Below are 20,318 nucleotides of genomic sequence, written 5' to 3'. Positions count from 1 at the left end.
AGAGCATATAATTAAACAACTACTGAAATATAAATATAATGTGGATAAGTTCCCCAAAAGAGAGGTACAGGATGGTGGATTAACTTGTACAATAATGAAGAAATGCGCAAGTTCTGAAGTACTGTTTAAACATTAGGCATTACCCTTACTGTTCTCATACCATTTCGTCTTATTTTTTAAGGTACTTTAATGATCTGAGCCTCAGTGTCCTCGTCTATGACAGGGAAATTGTAATAATATCTGTATCGGTTAGCCTTTCTATGTAACATATCCCTGTAAAACATAGAGGCTTACAATGACCGTCTATTGGTCCCGGTTTCTGAGGGCCAGTGACTCAGGCTGGGCAGAGCTGGGCGGTTCAGCCGGTGTCCTCGGGCTCACTCACGCAGCTGCAATCTCTGTGGGGTGGGCCGGCTCCGCCCCGTGTCTGCAGCAACAAGTTGGCCAGCCTGGTTCTCTTTATATGATGGATGTTTTCCAAAAATAGCAAGCCCAAATACTCAGGAGTTTTTCACATCTGTGATTCATGCCTGCTAATGTTCCCTTTGCCCCTCGGCCAGTGCAGGGCATGCAGCCAACCGTGGACTCGGTGTGAGAGACAACAGTGCACCGTGTGCGTCCAGCGAGGCCACGTGGCTATAGCACTCTACCCCGATTCCGAACTCGCGGGGCCGTCCCGAGGATTTTGTCATAGACATGTCATGCTTCCCTGCTGGTGTTTATATCAGTATTAGTGCCTGTGCATGGTAGATGCTTAAGAATTGGTAGGTGCGTGTGAATCTCGGCATCTTGCTACCTCATTGGGGAAATAAAGACATTACATAGGAAATAAGTGACAAGCAATTGGCCAAAAACAGCATGTAAAGTGTGGCATCATAGCTGGGAATCACAAGATGCCACAGCAGTTTCTGGCAATGAGACTGTTATCAGACTCCGTTTCATAACCCTGGTGTTTTGAAGAGCGACATCGACCAGAAGATACTTCCCAAGATGAGTGGCTGGATGGAGGAAAGGTGGGTGGGACCAGGACGAGGCACAGAAATGTCTGTCCTGGATAATAATACAGCCTTTACTTCTGCTGTTTATTGTTTTTATTTATGTGACAATGTAGAGAGTTCAACATTTCCATCGACTGCCTCATTTAAACCTCCAGACAACCCTAAAAAATGGGCTAGATATGATCCCCATTTTACAGATGAGGAAACTGAGGTTTCAGAGTGTTTATGTGTCCAAAGTTGCACTAGAAGCCTATAGTATGTTCAAGGTTCAGGCCCAAATCTGCCTGACTCCAAAAACCTATTTTTCATTGAAACGTTCATCTAGATCACCATAGTTCACATGCAGCTGTAACAAACACAATACACAGATATCCTGGGTACCTTTACCCACTTTTCCTCGTCAGTATCATTTTGAAAAACTCTAGTAAAAGAGCAGACTACAACCAGGATGTGAACATTTATAAACACCACCTATTTAATCTGATTTCCCCAGGTCTTACTTATACTCATGCGTGTGTGTGTTTCCTTCTCTACTGTTCTGTCACCTGTAGCTTAGTGGATCCAGTCCAGACAGGAACCCTCGTCTTCACCACAGGTACACCCGGCCCTGTACTGTCACCCCGCCCCCTTCCCATCGCTGCCCCGGGAGCAGCGGCTCATCTGTTCTCCATTTCTAAAACTGTCCTTTCAAAAAATGTTCTATAAATGGAATCACGCAGTATGTAACCTTTTGCGATTGGCCTTTTTTTCACTCAGCACACTACTGCAGATTCATTTGTATTATTAATTCATTTCTTTTTATCACTGAGTATATTCCATGGTATCCCCCCATTTATGTAACCGTTCACCTCTTGAAGGAAATCTGGACTGTGTCCACTTTTTAACTATTACAAAGAAGGCTTCTATGAACATTGTACAGATTTTTGTGTGAACATAAATTTTCATTTCGGAGGGATAAATGCCAAGAGTGCAGTTGCTAGGTTGTACAGTAATTGCATGTTTAAATCTATAGGAAACTGCTGAGCTGTTTTCTAAAGAGGCTGCACTACATTATATTCCAACCGGGGTGTTCTTCCTACCAGCAGTGTATTGGGTGAACCCATTTCTCTGCATCCTTGCAACCATTTGGAGGTACCACTGTTCTTCACTTTAGCCATTGGGATAGGTGTGTGGTGGTGCCGTGGTTTTCATCTGCATCACCCTCATTGTGGCTTTCATTTGCATTTCCCCAATATCGATGATGCTTTTCATGTGCTTATTTGCCATCTGTACATCCACAAGAGCGAAATATCTGTTTATGTCTTTTGGCCATTTTCTGATTGCATTTTGGGGGCTTTTTTCCTCTTGATTCTCGATGCTAGATCTTTGCTGGATGTGAGCGTGCCAATGTCCTCTCCCACTCCATAGCTTGTCTTTTCATCTTCTTCATGGATTCTTTCACGAGCACAGGTTTGAATTTTGGTGAGGACTGATTTATCGATGTTACCTCTTTTAGGTTGTGCTTTTGATGCAAAGCTTGTGTTTTTTATCACTGTGCCTAGCTCTTGCCCAGAGCCAGGGGAGGAGGGAGGCTGATTTGGAGAGGAGGGAATAGGTGTGTCTGCAGGTTCTAAGACAGAGTTAGGGCCAGCAGGAAGGCTCTTGAAGGGAGCAAATTCAAGCTTATCGTTCGAATGAGCAGTCTGAGGCCAAGCTTAGAGGATGAAGTGTGTTAGGAGACCAAGCAGAGGCCGCTGGTGTCTGTGCAGACACACAGCGGGAGTCCGGCTGTCACGCAGGGCTTGAGCGCCTGTGTCCTTCATGTTCCCACCTCATTCTAAGAATCCGGAGCACGGCGTTTGAATTGCCCCTGTCTAATCGGGCATGTGTATCGGATATACCTCGAGCCCCAAAACTGTCTGGACTGAAAAATCAGAAAGACTTTGAGTAGCTCTCCAGACTGTTTTCAGTCTGGGGTAGGTGGAACCAGCCTCAACAGGAAGCGGCCAGCAAAACCACGAGGCCTACAGTTGTCTTTCTAAAGCTGCGATGCACAGAGGCCAAAGGCCTCACAGGGCCCAGTCTCAGCTCCTCGCTCTCTGCACCCAGCTTGGGCGCTGGCCACAGGCCTGCCTGCCCCACCTCCACCCCAGCAGCCTCTTCTTTGCTCAGACTGCCAAGGAGAATCACTTTCTTGACGGCACTTAGGAGACTTAATTACCGATGGCGAAGTCCTTTGAGGCCTTGGATGAAAGGGAGGAGAGCCGCAAGGCTTGATTAGGCGTGTGGAACCCTGGGCGCAATCAACTCCATGAGAGACTGGCCCTGCCTTTATCTGTCTCCAGTTCTGTGTCACTTACAGCAGCTAATTATTGAAATAAAAATCGCCTGACCACCCAGCCTCTGGAAGGAGGGCCGTAATATCTATTAAGTCTGCCTTTAATTATTGGAAATGGCGGCAGTTTTAGGCAATTAGGGTTTTCCCATCATTATGAGCCTCTTTCTCTACTTTTTTGAGGCTTGAGTACACAGAGATGTAAGTGAAAGTCTGCCAAAGCCATGGCTACCTCCCTTGCTTTCCTCCTGAACATCCCCTTCTGGGACGCCTTGGCTAACAAGCTTCGTCTGCTGCCAGGACCCCTCTTGGCACTTCCCCAAGGTGCTTTGCAGTCACTGCATCTTATGGAACTTTTGGTTCTTGAAAGAGTACTTTGAACCCATGGTGAGTGTGTGCGTGCACGTGTGTGCACATGTATGTGTGCATATGTATGTTTGGGAGCATAAAGACAGCCCTCGGGCATGGATTACATATGACCACCACCCCATGTTGCAGGAGAGAAAACTGAGGCCATGAAAGGAGATACCACGAAGCTGATGGTTTTCGGGTCTGCACTTGCTCCGTGAGGCTGTCAGCCAGCCACGGCCTCCCAAGCCTCAGCTCCCGTCTCTCTATAAACACAGAACTCCGAGCAGTTCTGCAAGAGCAAATGCAGCTGCTGCCTTCCCAAGTCTGGGGGGCTTGCGTGAATTGGGGGAGTTAGTGTTAAAACTAAGAGTCTTGCCGTTTACAGAAGCCTTAAACTAACGCCTGCTCCCTGTGGCACTGGGTTTCCCCTCACGGAGTGGAGGCTTAATGCAGGAGTCCCTGGTAATTGCAGATTAAGCCTCGGACACAGTAGGGGATGTGCAATTAATCAGCCCAACTATCTCTCCCCTCCTTCTGATTATCTCCTAATATGGTCCCAGAAAAAGCCCATACAAATTCAGAAGTGTGCGGGGCCCTTGTGCACTTTTTGCAAAGCATTAACACTCTAATAGCCTGCACTTCAGGCTTTACCCTGGAGTGGGTTTTCTAGGGAGGAGGAAAGGGATCCTTTTCAGTGGGGGCTAAAGCATAAGCCCACACTGGTCAAGCTGTTGTTCTTGAAGAAACTCAGTCCCAGCAAACAGCCAGCTCAGCCCAGGGCCTCCCCAGATGTGCTTCCCCGTGGGGCTGGGCTGCCCTGTGCAGACACTGTGTCAGGTGCAGGCAAGGCAGGTGCATGGGAGCTGTTTCTACTGCACCAAGAGGCTCCCAGGATTCTAGCCAACCCCACGTGAAAGGCATGGGGACCTGTGTGAGCACCCCTCTCTCCCTGTCCCCAGGCTAACCTCCACTCAGCCTTCAGCCTCAGCTCAGGTGTCACCTCATTCAGGCGGCCTCTGCTGCCTACCTCACTGGGGCTGGTGTCCCCGCTCTGCCCCCAGACTGTCTCTGTGAGTTGTTCTTTTGTATCCACTGTGCTGGAATCACCTGTAGGTGCGTCTCTCCCACCGACTTCATCTGGTCCAACTCCTTGTCCTCAAACCTGGCCCTGGATCTTACAAAGCCTCATTAGATGGGAAGGAGGGAACATGGTAGGATGAACCCGTGGGAAGTTTGCCAGGAAGGCGAGACTGGGAAATTGTAGGAATGATGGTCAGTCTGAGGAGAAGACTGAAATACATATACACTAGCCTGTCTTAAGTCTTTTTTAAAAAATACTTTACTTATTTATTTTTAGAGAGGGGGGAAGGGAAGAAGAAAGAGAAGGAGAGAAACATCTATGTGTGAGAAAAGCATCGATTGGTTGCCTCTCGCACTCCCCAAACTGGTGACCTAGACCACAACCCAGGCGTACGCCCTGACTAGGAATTGAAACAATGACTTTTCAGTTTGTGGGGTGACACTGAACCCACTGGGCCACACCAGCCAGGGTCCATCTTTAGTCTTGAAGGGCCGTTGCCAAGGCACAAGCAGCAGAGTTTTTTTCCTGAGACCTGAAGTTGCAGAGCTGAGGCCCACCGAAGGCCGTTACGAGGAGGCAGCATTCCATGTCAGGAAGCACAGTCAGAGCTGTCCCTGGAGGAGTGAAGGTCCCGGCCTCAGATAGGGTGTGACCAGCTGGTACGGACTGGACCGAGGCAGTCTGAACATTGATGGTGTATGAGCCCGCTGACCTCTCACGGTACTTTCCATCATACAATAATAAATACATTTTCTGACACTGAGATGCCACCGTTTGGAAAGAAGAATCATTGGCTGGTAGATGGCTTTGGGAGGGGAAGAATGTAGATGGAGGAATCTGGGAAACACAGCCCTTGTACTACCAAGGACCTGTCATGCCCTGGCCCTGTGTGTCTCAGCCCTTCAAGGGGGTGGGGCAGCTCTGGGAAGAGCTTGCCCACTCGGGATCAGAGGAGCAATGCCTGCACAGCGACTGCCGCCTGCAAACCCTGGCCTGTGACCAGCCCTGCAACAGAAGGGCGAGGTGGCCCCTGAGGGCAGCAGCACCATCTGTCACCTGCCTGCCAGCCGCTGATTAGGGAAGTCCCCACAGCCAGGCTGGGCACATGGCCACATTCCACCTCAAGCCCAAGGAAGCCCTTTCCCAGGCCCACGGTGCTGCCCTCCTGTGCAGGGCCCACTTTAAGAAGCAGCTGGAAAAGTATTTCTCCCAGAAGCCCAGGTCAGGTGCTAATTCATTTATCTGAGAAATTAATACTGCTTAAAAAAAAAAAGGAAAGAACACAGAGAGCATTTAAGCAAATTAGAATAAGGGGTGACCTGGACAGGAAGCAGTGCAGGTTCTGATTCAAACCTTGAAACCTTAGGGTCCAACAGACCCAGGCTTTGCCATGTCTTTGCTGTGAGCCTCGGGGCAAGGTACTTAACCTCTTTAAACCCTGGGCTTTTCATCTATAAAGTGAGGAAGGTTTAAAGACTTGGTGAGTATTAAATGAGATAATGCATGTGAAGAGCTTGCCATTAGTCACTGTTATTATAACAGTGACTGTTTAAAAAGGCAAGGAATTCCCTAAAGGGACAGGGCCAGAGAAATGTGCAACAGGGAGTATGAACTCGGGAGCCCGATCTCCCAGACTCCAGTCTGGGCATATTGTATGAACTTGAGCATCACTTTGCTACTCTGAACGTCAATCTCCAAGTCTGTAAAGTGGGTATAATGATGCCCACTTCTCTGTTTTAAACTGCTCAACACAGTATCTGGCATAGAATGAGTGCCCTTTCTACCCCATTCACCTTCATATCACACTGGAGTTTAAAACAAAGGATGTGCAAGACCAGATTTCAAAGGACTAAGGCACCAAAAAACGTATGATGATTTGACACACATAGACACGCACAGATACTGCCCAGGGCTTGTATTTTAAAGAACACATTTTAGCTCTGAAATATTTATGGGCCCTTTCTGACACACAAACAACTAAAAATATCACCATGTGCTTATGTTAAGGAAAACTTCTAAACCTTCAGTCCAGTAGGAATCCAGGCAATTTCTTGGTTGTCCTGGCTGTTTCCGAGGTTTTCAGGGAGCCCAGGGTGGTCTCAGCCCCCATGTCCCCCAACAGCCCTGGCGGGGGCAGGGGCACCTCAGCGGTGCTGTGCCTCTGAAGAAGTCTCCCTGAGAAGGTTCCAGGCCCTTGCTGCTCATAAACCTTGCTGGAGCCCAGGTAAAGGGCCCAAGTTTGCTCCTTGAGTTTCTCCCTGCACATCAAAAGCTTTGTTGGCCCATCTCCCTCCTCTCCTTCAGTCCTGCACCGTTGCCATTCTTCCAGGCCTGATCCCGGCCCCCCTCCCCACCCGTCCCTGCTGCCCGTCGCAGCCCCGGAGGAACAGCTGGCCCACAGGCTCCACAGCTATCTCAAGATCAAGGCTTTCCGCCACATGCACGATTGCAGGTCGTTGTCCACTTGTATTACAATCATTCATGGAAATTCCTTTTCTTTCTACCAGGCTGCTCACTCCTTGCCCCTCAAGCTTTATGTTGAACGTCTTCCCCTCCCTGGAATCTCGAGCTCAGGAATGACTGGGCCTGTCTGTCCCCACATGCCCTCCCACCTCTGACTTTCATCCACAGTGTTACCTGGGAGGTGTTTTCAAATGGCGGGTTGGCAAGCCACGCATAATTCTATTTGAGCAGGCTAGAGTGAAATAGAAGATATCAGGTTTCACTCTTTAGGAAGAGTTAAGCATAGTTTTTGGGATTTTTGTTTTAGTTAGACACGTGTAGATTGACGTGTGTACTGGACTGTGAAGTAAGTGTCTGTTTACTGTAGGTCGGAGAAGGCGGCAAGCCTCAGATCTAGACTTCTCTCTCCTCGCCGCAGCTGCCGAGCCCGGCCGGCCTCCTCAAGACATCCTCGGGTCGTGGTCCAGGTGTCACTTTCTCTGCGCAGTGGTCCCTGATTGTGTCTTTACCTCTGTCTCACCGGGCCTGGCTTAGGGGCCTGTGGTGACCTCCTCCTGCCTCCCTCCCAGTTTGGGTCACCCACTCCCTTTCTGAAATTCCAGGGAGTAGCAAGCTCCCTGGTCTTGTCTACTGAGGCCTCACACAAGACTTGGAACGGCCGGGTAGGCTTCAGTGCTGTAGGGAGGAGGGGAGGGGCACGGGTGCGGAGGGGGCTCAGCGTGTTACCTCCATGCTTCTTCCAGTAGCATTTAGGATAGTAAAGGTCCTGAGCAATTATTTGCCAAATGAATTAACTTACGGTACTAGGTGTAGAACACCTTTCTTCAGGTTTAAATACTCTCTTCTGGCTCAAGTCCAGACCCTGACATGTGATCTAGAGCAGGTCACCTTCTCTTTGCACTTGTTATCTCATTTGTAACACAAGAGGAAATATAAGGTAAGGGGGTACTATCCAACTGCATGTGTGTTGTGGGGATTAGAAGTAATCCGTACAAAGCCCCCGGCACATGAGTGGGTGTTCGACTGGCAGCGGGTGTCCGACTGTTACCGCCTCTTTTCCTGTCTGAAATGCTCCCCCGACCCCCATCACCACTCTGGGGCGCCCAGGCCTCCCCGCGTTCACGCACCTGTTCAGACCTTCCAGATCCACCCAAGCCCAGCTCCGTGTAAAAGAAGAAGAAAACCCAAAATGTGGATTTGAGAGGCAGTCGCAGTGGTGTCACTGGCTGTGTGAATGTGACCCCTCTGCCGGGTCACATAGCCTGCTCTCCCAGGCCAGAGGTCAGCAGGGTCCTTGCAGGTTACGTGACCAGCACAGAGCACAGTGGTCAGTGCACCCACGCTCTGCCTGTGCCTTGTCCCGAGTCCACTCTCCTTCTCCGCACGGGCCCCAGAAATGGCCCCCATGTCAGCACGAGGAGCGACCTGTAAAACTGCCTGCAGTCCGTGCTTTGTCACAGCTCTCATCCTTGTTCCCTGTGGCTGACACCCCAAGAAACAGTGAGCTGCCCCTGAGGGGCTGGCGTCCGGCTCATCTGTGGGCCCAGTGCCCCACGTAAGACCAGTCTGTAACTGGGTGTGGAAATGCACTCTCTGAAGGCACCTGTGTGGTGCTCGGGTTTTACCTGGAGAAGGGTTTCAGCAAGCCACACCCCGAGAGCAGGCCAGGGTCCCCCATGTCGCACATACAGGGTCTCCACCAATATCTTCCCTTGGGGGCCACAGGCCCTTGGTCTTGGCTGTAAACCTCAGCTGGGGCCACAGTCAGACCCTCATGCTTCTTAGCCAGAGGCCTGCAATGACTAAGCTGCTAGTCCTGCATGTTCATCGGGTATGTTTGCCATGTGGCTTCCCAGCACATACTCGACTGCTTGATTTCCTCCATGTCTCAAGCAGTTATAGGATTGTTGGTTGGAAAGAACCCCAAAGCAGTGAAGATGATCATGGTGGCTTATAGCAATAGTTCTCCAACCCGTATGCCTGTACAAACAAGGTGGGTTGCAGTTTACAAAGCACCTAACAAACTCAGCGTCCTGAGAAGAGGGACTTGCCTGGGGCCACACAGCCAGAAAGTGGCCGGAGGCGAGCCGGACCAGCTCCAAACCTGGAGCTCATTCTGTCTATCACTGCGCATGGCAGACGGCTGTGGGAAGGAAGATTTGGCAATGCATGGATCCAGCTCTTGACTCAGTTCCCGCCTGTGTGGTTTTAAGCCAATTATTTAACTTCTCTAAGCTTTAGGTTCTTCATCAGTAAAATGGGACCAATACAGAGACTAGGAATGGTGACAACTCAGTGGTGACATCTACCCAAAGCACTTCACCCAGTGCGTGGCCTGTCATGCACCCTGAGTAAGCAAGAGCTGTTGGTGTCATTAGCTCAACGGTGATGATAACTGTGGTTACTTAAAGTGAACCCGAGAGTAAGAGGTGAAGGGGCATCCCAGGGCAGGATCGCCACGGGAAATGGAATTCACCCCAGATGGTTTAAATGAGCAGACTAGAATAAAGAGGTGCAGGTGTGGGCAGGTGAAGTAGCCAACCAGGATGGTGGGACACCCAGGGTCGATCTGCAGCAGGAGACTGGGACTTCCTGGGACTGGAATGGGGAGGGCAGGGGGGAGCAGGGAGGAGCGGGGAAGGGTGTTCGCAGAGCCCTGTAGAGCGGGAGGCCTGGAAGCGGGGCCACCTGGTGGGAGATGGCGTGTACGAAGGTCTACAGAGCAGGGAGAGAGCAGGGAAGCAGCACTCCCACCCCTCCCCACACCCTCCCGCCCCCACCTCCTTCAGGGGCTCCCTCTGGTGAACCCCGTGAACAACATCTGTGGAGGCTCAGAGTGAGGAGGTCTGAGATACCGCTGGCAGCTCCGTGGGGCGGAAATGGAAAGTGCCTGGGAGAGAGGAGAGTGGGGGTGGCGGGTTGTCCCGTGGGCTGTGAGAAGTGGAGGACTAGTTACAACGAGTCAGCCTAGTGGATTTAGAGGCTGACCACTGGTCCGTAGGTAAGGAGGGACTGACGTGTTCCAACACACATGTGCCAGTGCCCCCCAGCCCATGGGTGGGGTCACAGGGTCTGAGCTCGGCACCCTTCCCCACATCTCTCCCCTCCCCCTGCCGGGGTCTCAGCATCACTGCCTGCAGACCCTTGCTCCAGGGACCTTCTCTCCACTGCCACGTCTCACATCCCAACCCCTTCTTTCTCTCTCTAGTAAAGGCCATATGAACCGTGACCGACCACCCCTCTGCTGGGAGAAAATAAATATTTACTGAATTACCCGGTAAGCCTAAAAAGGAAAAGGGCAAAAAGGAAATGGGAGCAAGGCACGTGCTTTCCCTGCCTCTGCTTAGTGACAGGGAAGACAGGAGTTTGGGGCTGTGTCCTCAACAGTCTGCCCTTCCTGGGCCTCTGCCTCGCAGCCAGCGTCTCCAGTCAGCAGGCACACGCTGATAAGAAGACCGCCGTCCGCCGGTTTAACAGCCTAAAATGTGTCTCGGCCTTATTAACATATGTTTCTGAGCAGCTGTTTCTTCACCAGTTATAACTGACACCTAGCTGGAGACTTCTAAAGTGTACCTTTTAAAAATAAAATGTGGGGTCTTTCTTCTGATAGTAATAATGGCTCACATATTCAGCACCCATAGGTATCGGTGACCCTGTGTTTCAGGGCCATGTATTCATTCATTTAATCCTCAGAACAACCCCCAAGAGGTGGTGCTGTTTCACAGATGAGGAAACTGAAGCACAGAGTGGTTAAATCACTTGTCCTAGGTCACACAGCTGCTAAGTGGGGGCATGCACTTCAAACCCAAGCTGCCTTTAAAATGCTAAAAAAAACACCTCTAAGCAATGCATTGAATTCCATCTTAGATGTACCTCATACTATTTACCTCCATTGAACTACCAATATATATATTACTTAAGACTGACTGGTGAGAAGAGCTGTATCCATTCATTTCCTGGCAGACACATCATGAGTTCCGTGGACGCCGGGCCTGCCCTCCCGGAACCGCGGTCCAGGAGAGAGGTAGACAACGGTCAGGGGACATCCTATGATGGAACAACATGCACAGAGGTGGAGAGATCACAGAATTAAGGTCCAGAAAGTGACTCAGTGAGGAGAAAGTGAGACAGGCCGGACACAGAACAGCGTTTTGACCAAGAACTTGGAACTCACCCTGAAGTCTCTGCAGGGCTGCGAGGGGGGCCATAGCAAGGCAGTGCTCTGAGCTTGGGAAATCCACTGTGCACAGTGAGTAAAGGCAGCACTTTCTAGCGGTCATATCCACATGCCGACTTCAACTGCCTGGGTCAGAACTGTGGCTCTGCCACTCACGAGCTGTGTAACTGTCACCCAGGGGTGGGTCGGAGGTGAAAGGCCAGAGGTCACAGGAGCTAGACAGCAGTCACCGTAAATCCTCATCCAAAACAGACTAGAACAGTGCTTTGGGTCAAAGGCTATTATTGGGTCATCAGTTTGGGGAGTCACAATCAGCCTTTAAAAAAATTGAAAGAGAATGAAATAGGAAATGTTGGAGCGCATTGCTCATTCTACTTTGGTGTGAATCTTACTTCAATTTTACATATTTACACACACACTCACATACATAAATGTGTGTTCGGGTTGCAGTGTGAGATTTTTTTTTAATTATGAATTTGAAAAAGACAGCATCACCAGTCTTCCCTGTGCCCTCCCCTGGGGCACTCAGGGCACCGTCATCTTGTCGGTCCCTGCCAAGAGGTCAGAGCTCAGAGCTCTCAGCTTGGGCCGCAGTAAGATTTGATTTCCCTGTATCCTGGGTCATACTCCTGTCCCAGCACTAGTTCCCAGGGCTGTTTTGAGAATTGGTCCTCCCATGTCGATTGGCTCTGGCTACAACCCTAAGGCACTGTCGTCTGTTTAGTAATGCTGGCTTTGCCACTAAGGCATCTTGCAGCCTTGGGCAGGAGATTGAATGCCACTGCGTCACTGTTGCCTCATGTATAAATGGGGGTGAAAGTCATTGTCTTATATGCTTCAAGGTTACTACAAGGCACCAATAAAATCGCAAGTGTTTGCATTCCTTTAAAATCATGGAGAACATGTAAAGGAAAGTCTACAGTGGATACTTGGGGCCCGTGATAAGTCCCAAGACACCCAGTGGCAACCTCAGGCATTCCCTCACTGAGCAAAGTGAGGCAGCTTTTCGGGTTAGGACATGTCACCCATGTGAGTTGGTCTAGAGAGCTCTCTAAGGAGGACAGAGTTTGCATTGGAGCCGAGGCAAGACCCGCCCAGGAGAGAGCCCTGGGGTCTTGGGAGGGAGAGAGCGTGTGCAGGCTGAAGGGATGCCTCAGGTGTCCCTGATTAAATGCAGGGCTTGGAAACCACTAGTCCTCAGACTGAAATGACCCATCGGTATGTTTTGTTTGGCCTGTAAAGTATTTTGAAATTCAAAAAAATAATAATGGATAGCATTTAAAAGTTATACATTTTACATCTAAGTCCACATTTCCAGCTTGTCTTTAAACATCACGAGACACCCCTAGTCCTGTGTCGCAACATTGGCGGCACTGGGCGGCCACTGCGCTCTTGCACAGGCCCAGCGCCCCGGCCGTCGGCGGCCTGACCCTCACCCCGGGACCCCATGCCGACACTGCTGCTCTCACCCTGTGCTTCCTCTGGAAGGACAGTTACGCGGCGGAATGTTTTGTATACCCATGTTGCTCCGACAAGTGGAACAATGGCAGAAAGAACTGAGTAGGTTGTATGTGTCAAGAAGCACAAGAGCTCTCATCAGACTTTGTGCGGGATATTCTACTTTCCTTCTGAGCAGACCTGCTGGCTACCCCAGAGCCAGAGGAAAACATTTGGAAGGATAAAGAGGGTGTTTTGACAGCTTTAAAATCATGGGGTGTCAGTCTAGGGTGAAAGGGTCAAGGTGAGGAAAAGAGGAAAAAGGGAGATTAGGAGCTTCCCACCAGACACCCCGGCAACACCCAGCCGTATGGGGCAGGCACTGTAGCTGCTCCAGGTGCCGAGATGGGAGTCTGGAGGTGAGGGGTCCGCTCTCGGGTCTGCGTGGCCATCAGAGCCGGCCTAGCCGGAAGGTTACTCTTGTGTAGTGAGAGTGAGAAGGGGACATAACAGCACAGGAAAAGCTTGGGCTTTAGGGCCCAGCAGCCCTGGGCTCAGGTTCTGGCTTTGTTACTTACCACCTCGTGGCCTTAAATGTTTGTCCCCACTGTCAGATGGGGATTGGTTGGCCAGTTAATCAACCCAATGTGTATTAGGTGTGGCAAGATTCGCTCACGGTGCAATAGATCAGGAGTGAGCAAAACAGGTGAAGCCTCTGCTCTCATGGAGCTTATGTATTAGTGGAAGAAAACAAACAATAAGCAAGTGATTAATTATCTGGTGCTGATAGTGTGGATTGGTTGTTTACACCTTGGCTCATTTGATTTAATGAGATAACGAATGCAAAGTGCTTACCCCAAAATGAATAGATACAGTCATTCATTTTACAAATTCTTAAGGAACCACTGGTGCATGTCAGGCCCTGCAGCAGCTGGGACGTGATGGGAACAAACACGTGGTTCCTGTTTGCCAGGATTAGGAAAACCAGTGGCCTTCTTTGGCTTCCTTGACACACGCCGCTGGAGCGACAGGTTGAGGCATCTTCATGGTGAAAAGGCAAAGGAGCAGAAAGACGGATTCGTCAGTAGCGACTCTGGATACAAGGACCTCTGGCTGTGTGGTCTCGAAGGCTGCCCTCACCTCTCGGAGCCCAAGGCCCCGCTCCGCAGCATTGCGGGGGGGATCGAGGTCCAGGGTCTTGCGTCTTGGGGCTCAAGCTCATGCCCCTTCTTTGGTTTCCCCAGCTCCAGAACACTCAGCCCTGAGTGCGGCGAGGACTCTGTTCGTGGATGTGGAGGAGTGTGGGCCGGAGGCCATGGACGTGAAGGAGAGGAAGCCATACCGCTCGCTGACCCGGCGCCGCGATGCCGAGCGCCGCTACACCGGCTCCTCCGCGGACAGCGAGGAGGGCAAGGCCCCGCAGAAGTCCTACAGCTCCAGCGAGACCCTAAAGGCCTATGACCAGGATGCCCGCCTCGCTTACGGCAGCCGCATCAAGGACATGGTGCCTCAGGAGGCCGAGGAGTTCTGCCGCACAGGTGAGGGCGGGCCGCGGGCAGAGCGCGGGGCGGCTGTGGGCGCAGGTGTGCCCAGGGGTTTGGGCGCTGCGTCAACACCAAGTCTGCTAATGTGGCAAAGCCTTCCCTGTAGTTCATTCTTAGGTCCTTCATTTTCGTGGTCACCCACTTCATAGGCGTAATGAGGTGGTTTGGAACTGGGCTCTGTGTGTGCTGTCAGGGGCCTGGGTTGAGTTCAGAGTCTCAGGCTTCTCCTCTGAGCCTCAGTCCTCACCCGCTGGGTGGGCAGGGGTGGTCTCCCTACAGCACTGAATTGTTATGGGGACCAACGAGATGACGTGTTTCACGGGTAAGTTGATACCACCAAGTGCTGAAAAAGTCTTAGTTTATCAGTTTTGTCATTTGTTTACATATTCATTCAACAAACAGCACCTCGTTGTGCCAAGCACTGCCCTGACCCTGAGTGGCAGCCGTTTCTGAGATAGAGCTAAAAACTTGGTCATTTGGGCACTATCCTGGCTCCCAGCCCTTCATTTCCCGCACACCGTGATTACTGACGTCTGTCTGTCCGACTCCAGAGTACCTTTCAAATTCATCTCTCTTCTCCACCCCTCTGCCGCTGTTCCGGTTCAGGCCACTACCATTTCTCTGGGAGGGTGGACCGCAACTCTCCCTGCCCAGGGCTGTCCCCCATCAACTGTTCTCCGCACTGCAGATAGAATGCAGTTGGAAACGGCTTCCCCTGGCCCTGAACCTGGCTTAGGAGGGCTTTCCTCAAATTCATTTGTCTTTTTGGAGGATTTTATTGCCTGCCTCTCCACCTCACCACCCATGCTCCAGACCCACCAGATTGCTCATTATTTCCACACCTGCCAGGACACACGTTCGCTCCCCTGGTGCCTCCGCGTTTCCTGTTTTTCTGCCTGCGGTGCCTTGAGCCTTCTTTGATGCCTGAGGATGGGCCCCTACAATTCCTGCATGTCCATGCAGCCCTCCCTGATTCTGCCCTGTCCACTCCCCTTCTACAGACAGGGTGAGCCAGGCATGGTGTTGTGTCATTTATGTATGTTCTGACTTTGTTGTTTAATCCTTACAACACCACCAAGCTGACTCATTTGCCCAGGATCACAGAGGTAAGAAGATCTGGGCACACACACCTCCCCCCACACAGCCTGACAGCCTACTGTTCCCTCCTGCCTCCCTACTCACAGGCCTTGATGCACATGAAAGCTGACTTGTTAGCAAGGCTGCCTCTCAAGCCTGAAAGATGAGGGTTCTTCCTCTCTTTCCCAGCTTATGGGCAGGAGCTCAAACGCTGGCATTAGACCTGGGTTTGAATTCAGACAATGCCACTGTTACTACTCTCAGCTTCTTCCCTTGGGCGATGGGAGGAGGGTCAGAATTAACAAGGACTACAAATAAAGCACTTGGCACAGTACCTGGCACAGAGCAGATGCTACAAAATGTGGCCTCCTACTAATTGTCATCTCTGGGTCTCACCGAGGGGAAGGGACGGAAGAGTATCAAAGCTTTTCTTCAGCTCTGTCCTGTCCGTGGTGATAGAGCTCAGTGAGCCCTGGCAGGTCCAGCTTGGCCTGGACGCCACCCGAGCACCTAAGGCTGCAGAAGGAGCCCCTTCTTATCTTTGTAAATAACAAGTGAGAAGCATTCTCATCTCATAGGCAGGCATGAGCATTGCTGTTTACAAAATACTCTCTCTCCCACGACCTCCCTGGGTCCGCAAAAATCCTAAGGGTAGCAGGTCATAGATTATCATCCCATCGTAAAAGTGGGAACATAGGCCCAGGTGATGTCACCTGCCCAAGATTTCTCAGCTAGATTTTGGGTGAGATGGGGTGTCAATCTGTGTGTATCCTGGGCTCCTCAAGAGAGAGGCCAAAAAGACTTAAAGCAAACAGGAAGCTATCTCATGCTTGGTAAAATAAACCTTCTAAGCTCACACATCAGAGGCACCAGGCGGACTCAGTGGAATCCCCAAGCCCTTTGAGTCAGCCCTCACGTTGCATTTCTCCAGCCCTGGGATGTCTCAGCTCACTCACACTGACACTGAGTCCGGGTGCGTAAAAGGGTACGCAGGGCAAGTCATATGGAAATCGAGGCAGCCAGGGCTGTCTACTGCAAATAAATTTGATTTTTCACTTAACATAGCAGTCATTCTTCATAATGTGTGATGGGTCTCCCTTGAGAGGACTGGCCCAGAGCAACAGGAATATGGGATGGGGGTGGTGACGTGGGGATGGACAGGACAGGGGTGGGGAAGGAGAGCAGAGGGGGCAAATGGGCGTGCAGGAAGCGTGGTGTGCTTCAAGGGTGGGAAGCAGGCTGACAGACTGTAAGCTCCAATTTGGAGTTTTGTCCTACTTAGAATGAGAGCAAAAAAGGAGAGCAGACTGGACCATGGCACCCAGGGGTGATATGCAGAATATTTAACATCTGCTCCTGGCCCAGACCCTGACCAGTCAGAACGTCTTACTGGCCACAGGACAGCCCAGAGGCCCCTGCTGTGCCGAGCCTGCTAACACTAACCTTTTAGTGACTGCATCACAGAGAGTCTTGGAGGTGATCTCATTGTGGTAGGTGGGGGCATAGTAGGAAAGGGGCCGGTGTAGACAGAGCAGAGGTTGGGGGCCCCAGGTACGCAGAGACGTGGGCATCAGTAATTGACCGAGCACTACAGAACTAGTGCATGACTTTAACCCCCTTGCTAGCAAGCACTCTGTCCCCACCCTGCCTGGAAGAGGAGACCCGAGGCCTTCTATTTAACTTAACAGATATTTCTTGGGCCCCTCGAAGTAGCAGCTTGTTTTTTCTGGGCACAGGGATTCAGGAATGAGAAGGCATGGCCCCTGTCCCTGGTGAGGTCTTCATCAGTGGAGGAGGCAGGCCCTGAATTCTGTGCCAGGTGACTGGGGCCAGCAGCTTTCAGAAGAAGAAGCAGTGACTTCTGCACAGGGTGTGGAACTGGAGGAGACTCCACAGAGGCGCTGCCATCTGAGTCGGCCCTTCCTTGGAGGGTGCGGAGGATTGGGGCTGGTGGGGAAGGGGCAGAAGGAGGCGTCCAGCAGAAGAGAGGCATGAAGCAGCACTGTGAGCTCAAAGGGCAGCAGCGAGTCCTGGGATGAGGGGCCAGGCCACTGGCGGGGAGACCCCCTCCGCAATACCCTAACCAAGCTCACCTTGCTTTCCTCCCAGGAGCCAACTTCTCGCTACGTGAGCTGGGGCTGGGGGAGGTGACGCCCCCTCACGGGACCCTGTACCGCACAGACATCGGCCTGCCCCGCTGCGGCTACTCCATGGGGGCCAGCTCCGATGCCGACGTGGAGGCCGACACCGTGCTGTCCCCTGAACACCCTGTGCGACTGTGGGGCCGCAGCACACGGTCGGGCCGCAGCTCCTGCCTGTCCAGCCGGGCCAACTCCAACCTCACGCTCACCGACACTGAGCACGAGAACACCGAGACCGGTGAGTGGACCTCTTGGCCTGTGCCGGGCACTGGGGTGTGGGTTTCAGTTACAACATGGATTGTGTGCTCCTCGGCTTGGGGCTCTGATGAAATTGGTAAAAACTGTTTGGCTCTCCGTGGTCAAAAGTGAGAGCTTCTTGCACAGTCACATGAAATACCCACCCGCTGGTAACATGACAGAGATTAGGTCTCTACTCTTTCTTTCCAGATTAGGGAAGTGCCCTAATCTGAGCAGGGAGCAGAGGAGCCAGGCATTGCTGGAACCCACCGGCCACAGCTTGTCTGCTAAGGCACGAGCCTCACTGACTCTACCTGATTCCTGCTGGTGCAGCCCACAGTCTGCAGGGGCCCAGCAGTCCTGGGCAACCGCCCTGGATGCCGCCCCACCCAGATTCTTGTGTTGATCAGAAGGAGGCTTTAAACAAAAACTGTCATGTTGGGATGCTTTAAAACTTGAGGTTTGCTTTAGGTCTTGCCTGCCTGCAGATCTGGGGCAGTGCTGGCAGTACTGAACTCCTCATTCTACTCCCACCCATCTCTGCAGCCCCTTCTTCTAAGGCCGCCTTTCTGTGGAAGAGGAAAGGGAGTCTGGATTCGGAATGTTCCTGCTCACTCTCAGACCTGGGGGGCTCTGAACTAGCGGCAGCCTGCAGTTTGCCACTGGTGGGGTGGGGGGGTGGACCTCCTTTCCTCTCGTGTTTTGTGCCTCACCCATCTCGGGCAGCTGCATGGGCCCACATCTGCACTGAGGAGGGTCCTGCTGGAGTCTGGCAGTGAAGACTTAGTGAAGGTGACGGAGACCAGGGACGGCAGCCCCTCTGCCTGGGGGAGGCTTTTGCTTCTGAGAAGTCCAGTGAGGGGGTCTGCTGGTGCTTTGACCCCAAAGGTGGGAAGGGGGATGTGGGGAGAGCCATGTGAATGAGAACTGCAAGACCCACCCTGGCAGCAGGGCCCCCTACTGGTTCCCAGCTCTAGCTACAGAGTTGAAGGCTTAGGGGGATTAGTCTCTGAGGAGGATGAGCCAGCTGGGTTCCACAGGATGCAATTCCAGATTTGGGATCTAGCAGAAGACCAGGCAAAGTCGTGGTCAGATTTGGGAAATCTAGCTCCTTAAAGAGTGAGTCAGGGGCAGCAGAATTCTGTATCCATGTTGCTACCCCTCCCAGATAACATGGCGGTTTACCCCTGTCTGAGGGGAAGGAGGATGGCAGGTCACGGATGCTGGCTTAGCAGCGTTAGCCTCCCCTCACCCCAATCCAGCACCCTGAGACAGCCAATGAGCCCGGCACCTGAAGAGCTACCCCCCTCTGCAGTGGGGAGCCATCCGCACTTCCTCCTCTACCTTCCCACCCAGGCCCAGTCCCAGCCAGCAGCGCCCCCTCTCCCCACTGACACCACGTGCCGAGCTAGAGCACCAATGTGATGTGTGAGGCTCGTGCAGAGAAAGTGATGTCTGATTAGGAGACAGGACACTTCTGTTCCATCACTGACCCAGGATGTGGCGCCAGATAAGTTGGGTCCTTTCTCTGGACTGACTTCAGTTTCCTCATGTACAAAATAAGTGATACAAATGAAATCGGAATTTACTGTACTCTAAGAATATTAATAGTTCTTGGATGGTGGGAGGGGTATTACTCTGGGGTCAAATAAGGTAGGAACCACTGGGTTAAAGGAATTTACATCAGTTTCTTTGTGCAGGATGTTTCAGAGATTTTAAACTATGTTACTGGGCGTGCTATCAGATAAACTACCGCGGAGGGACAGAAGCTGCACTCCCCAAATTGATCTGAGTGTAGGACTCTCCACTCCCAGAGGGGTCCATGTTCTAATGAACACCTTTCAGGTGTAACTGAGCTGAATGATCTGCAGGCCTGTTCAGATCTAGAGTTCTATAATTCTAAGCACTTACATTAAGATAAGGTGCACAAGAAAAGGATAGCGATAGCATGAACAATGCACAGCCGGTTGCTGATTGTCAGACCTCAAGCCCGGTGCTCACTGCTTTAGTGATATGGTCTCATTCACTCCCTCTACAGCCCTTGGACACAGGTTTTATTACCCTCCCCCCACCTGAACAAAATAAGAAAACTGCAGCTCCAAAAGGTTAAGCAACCTCCATAGGTCACACAGCTAGCAAGGAGGGACTTGAGCTCTGGCCTCTGAAACTCTAAAATTTTTATTCTTGTAGCTCTTGTTATAGTGAATTTCCTCTACAGCAATCTTGCTAGGGTGACAAATGATCACTTTTTCATAAAGTCATGACAGAGTGAGGTGCACACCGCCCACATTATTGTATATTCCCTGAGAGCTGAATTACTGCTGAATTAAGCCTCTGTTGGGTGATAATGACACAATCAATGAGCCTGAAGAGCCTCGGCCTTTGATAACGGGGACAGGGAAATGGCTGCCTGCTTCCCCGGCCGTGCCCCTCTCCCCCTGGTTATCCATTTCTGCACTGGCTGCCACACTCTAAGCCTCACGGTACTCAGGGAAGGT

General features: G+C 51.5%; 1 protein-coding gene across 1 annotated transcript in view; it reads left to right on the top strand.

Annotated features, from left to right (window-relative positions):
- Positions 1 to 20,318, top strand: part of TENM4 (teneurin transmembrane protein 4) — a 725,358-nt gene that overhangs the window by 336,429 nt on the left and 368,611 nt on the right. Inside the window, exons 4-5 of the mRNA XM_037138546.2 lie at positions 14,066 to 14,359; positions 17,552 to 17,821. Of these exons, the coding sequence (XP_036994441.2) occupies positions 14,066 to 14,359; positions 17,552 to 17,821 (564 nt within the window). The remainder of the gene's footprint in view (positions 1 to 14,065; positions 14,360 to 17,551; positions 17,822 to 20,318) is intronic.

Source organism: Artibeus jamaicensis, unplaced genomic scaffold, assembly GCF_021234435.1.
Source record: "Artibeus jamaicensis isolate MK-2021 breed Jamaican fruit bat unplaced genomic scaffold, CSHL_Jam_final contig_64, whole genome shotgun sequence".
In the NCBI taxonomy this organism is placed as follows: Eukaryota; Metazoa; Chordata; class Mammalia; order Chiroptera; family Phyllostomidae; genus Artibeus; species Artibeus jamaicensis.
This window is presented reverse-complemented; position numbering and strand designations above follow the sequence as displayed.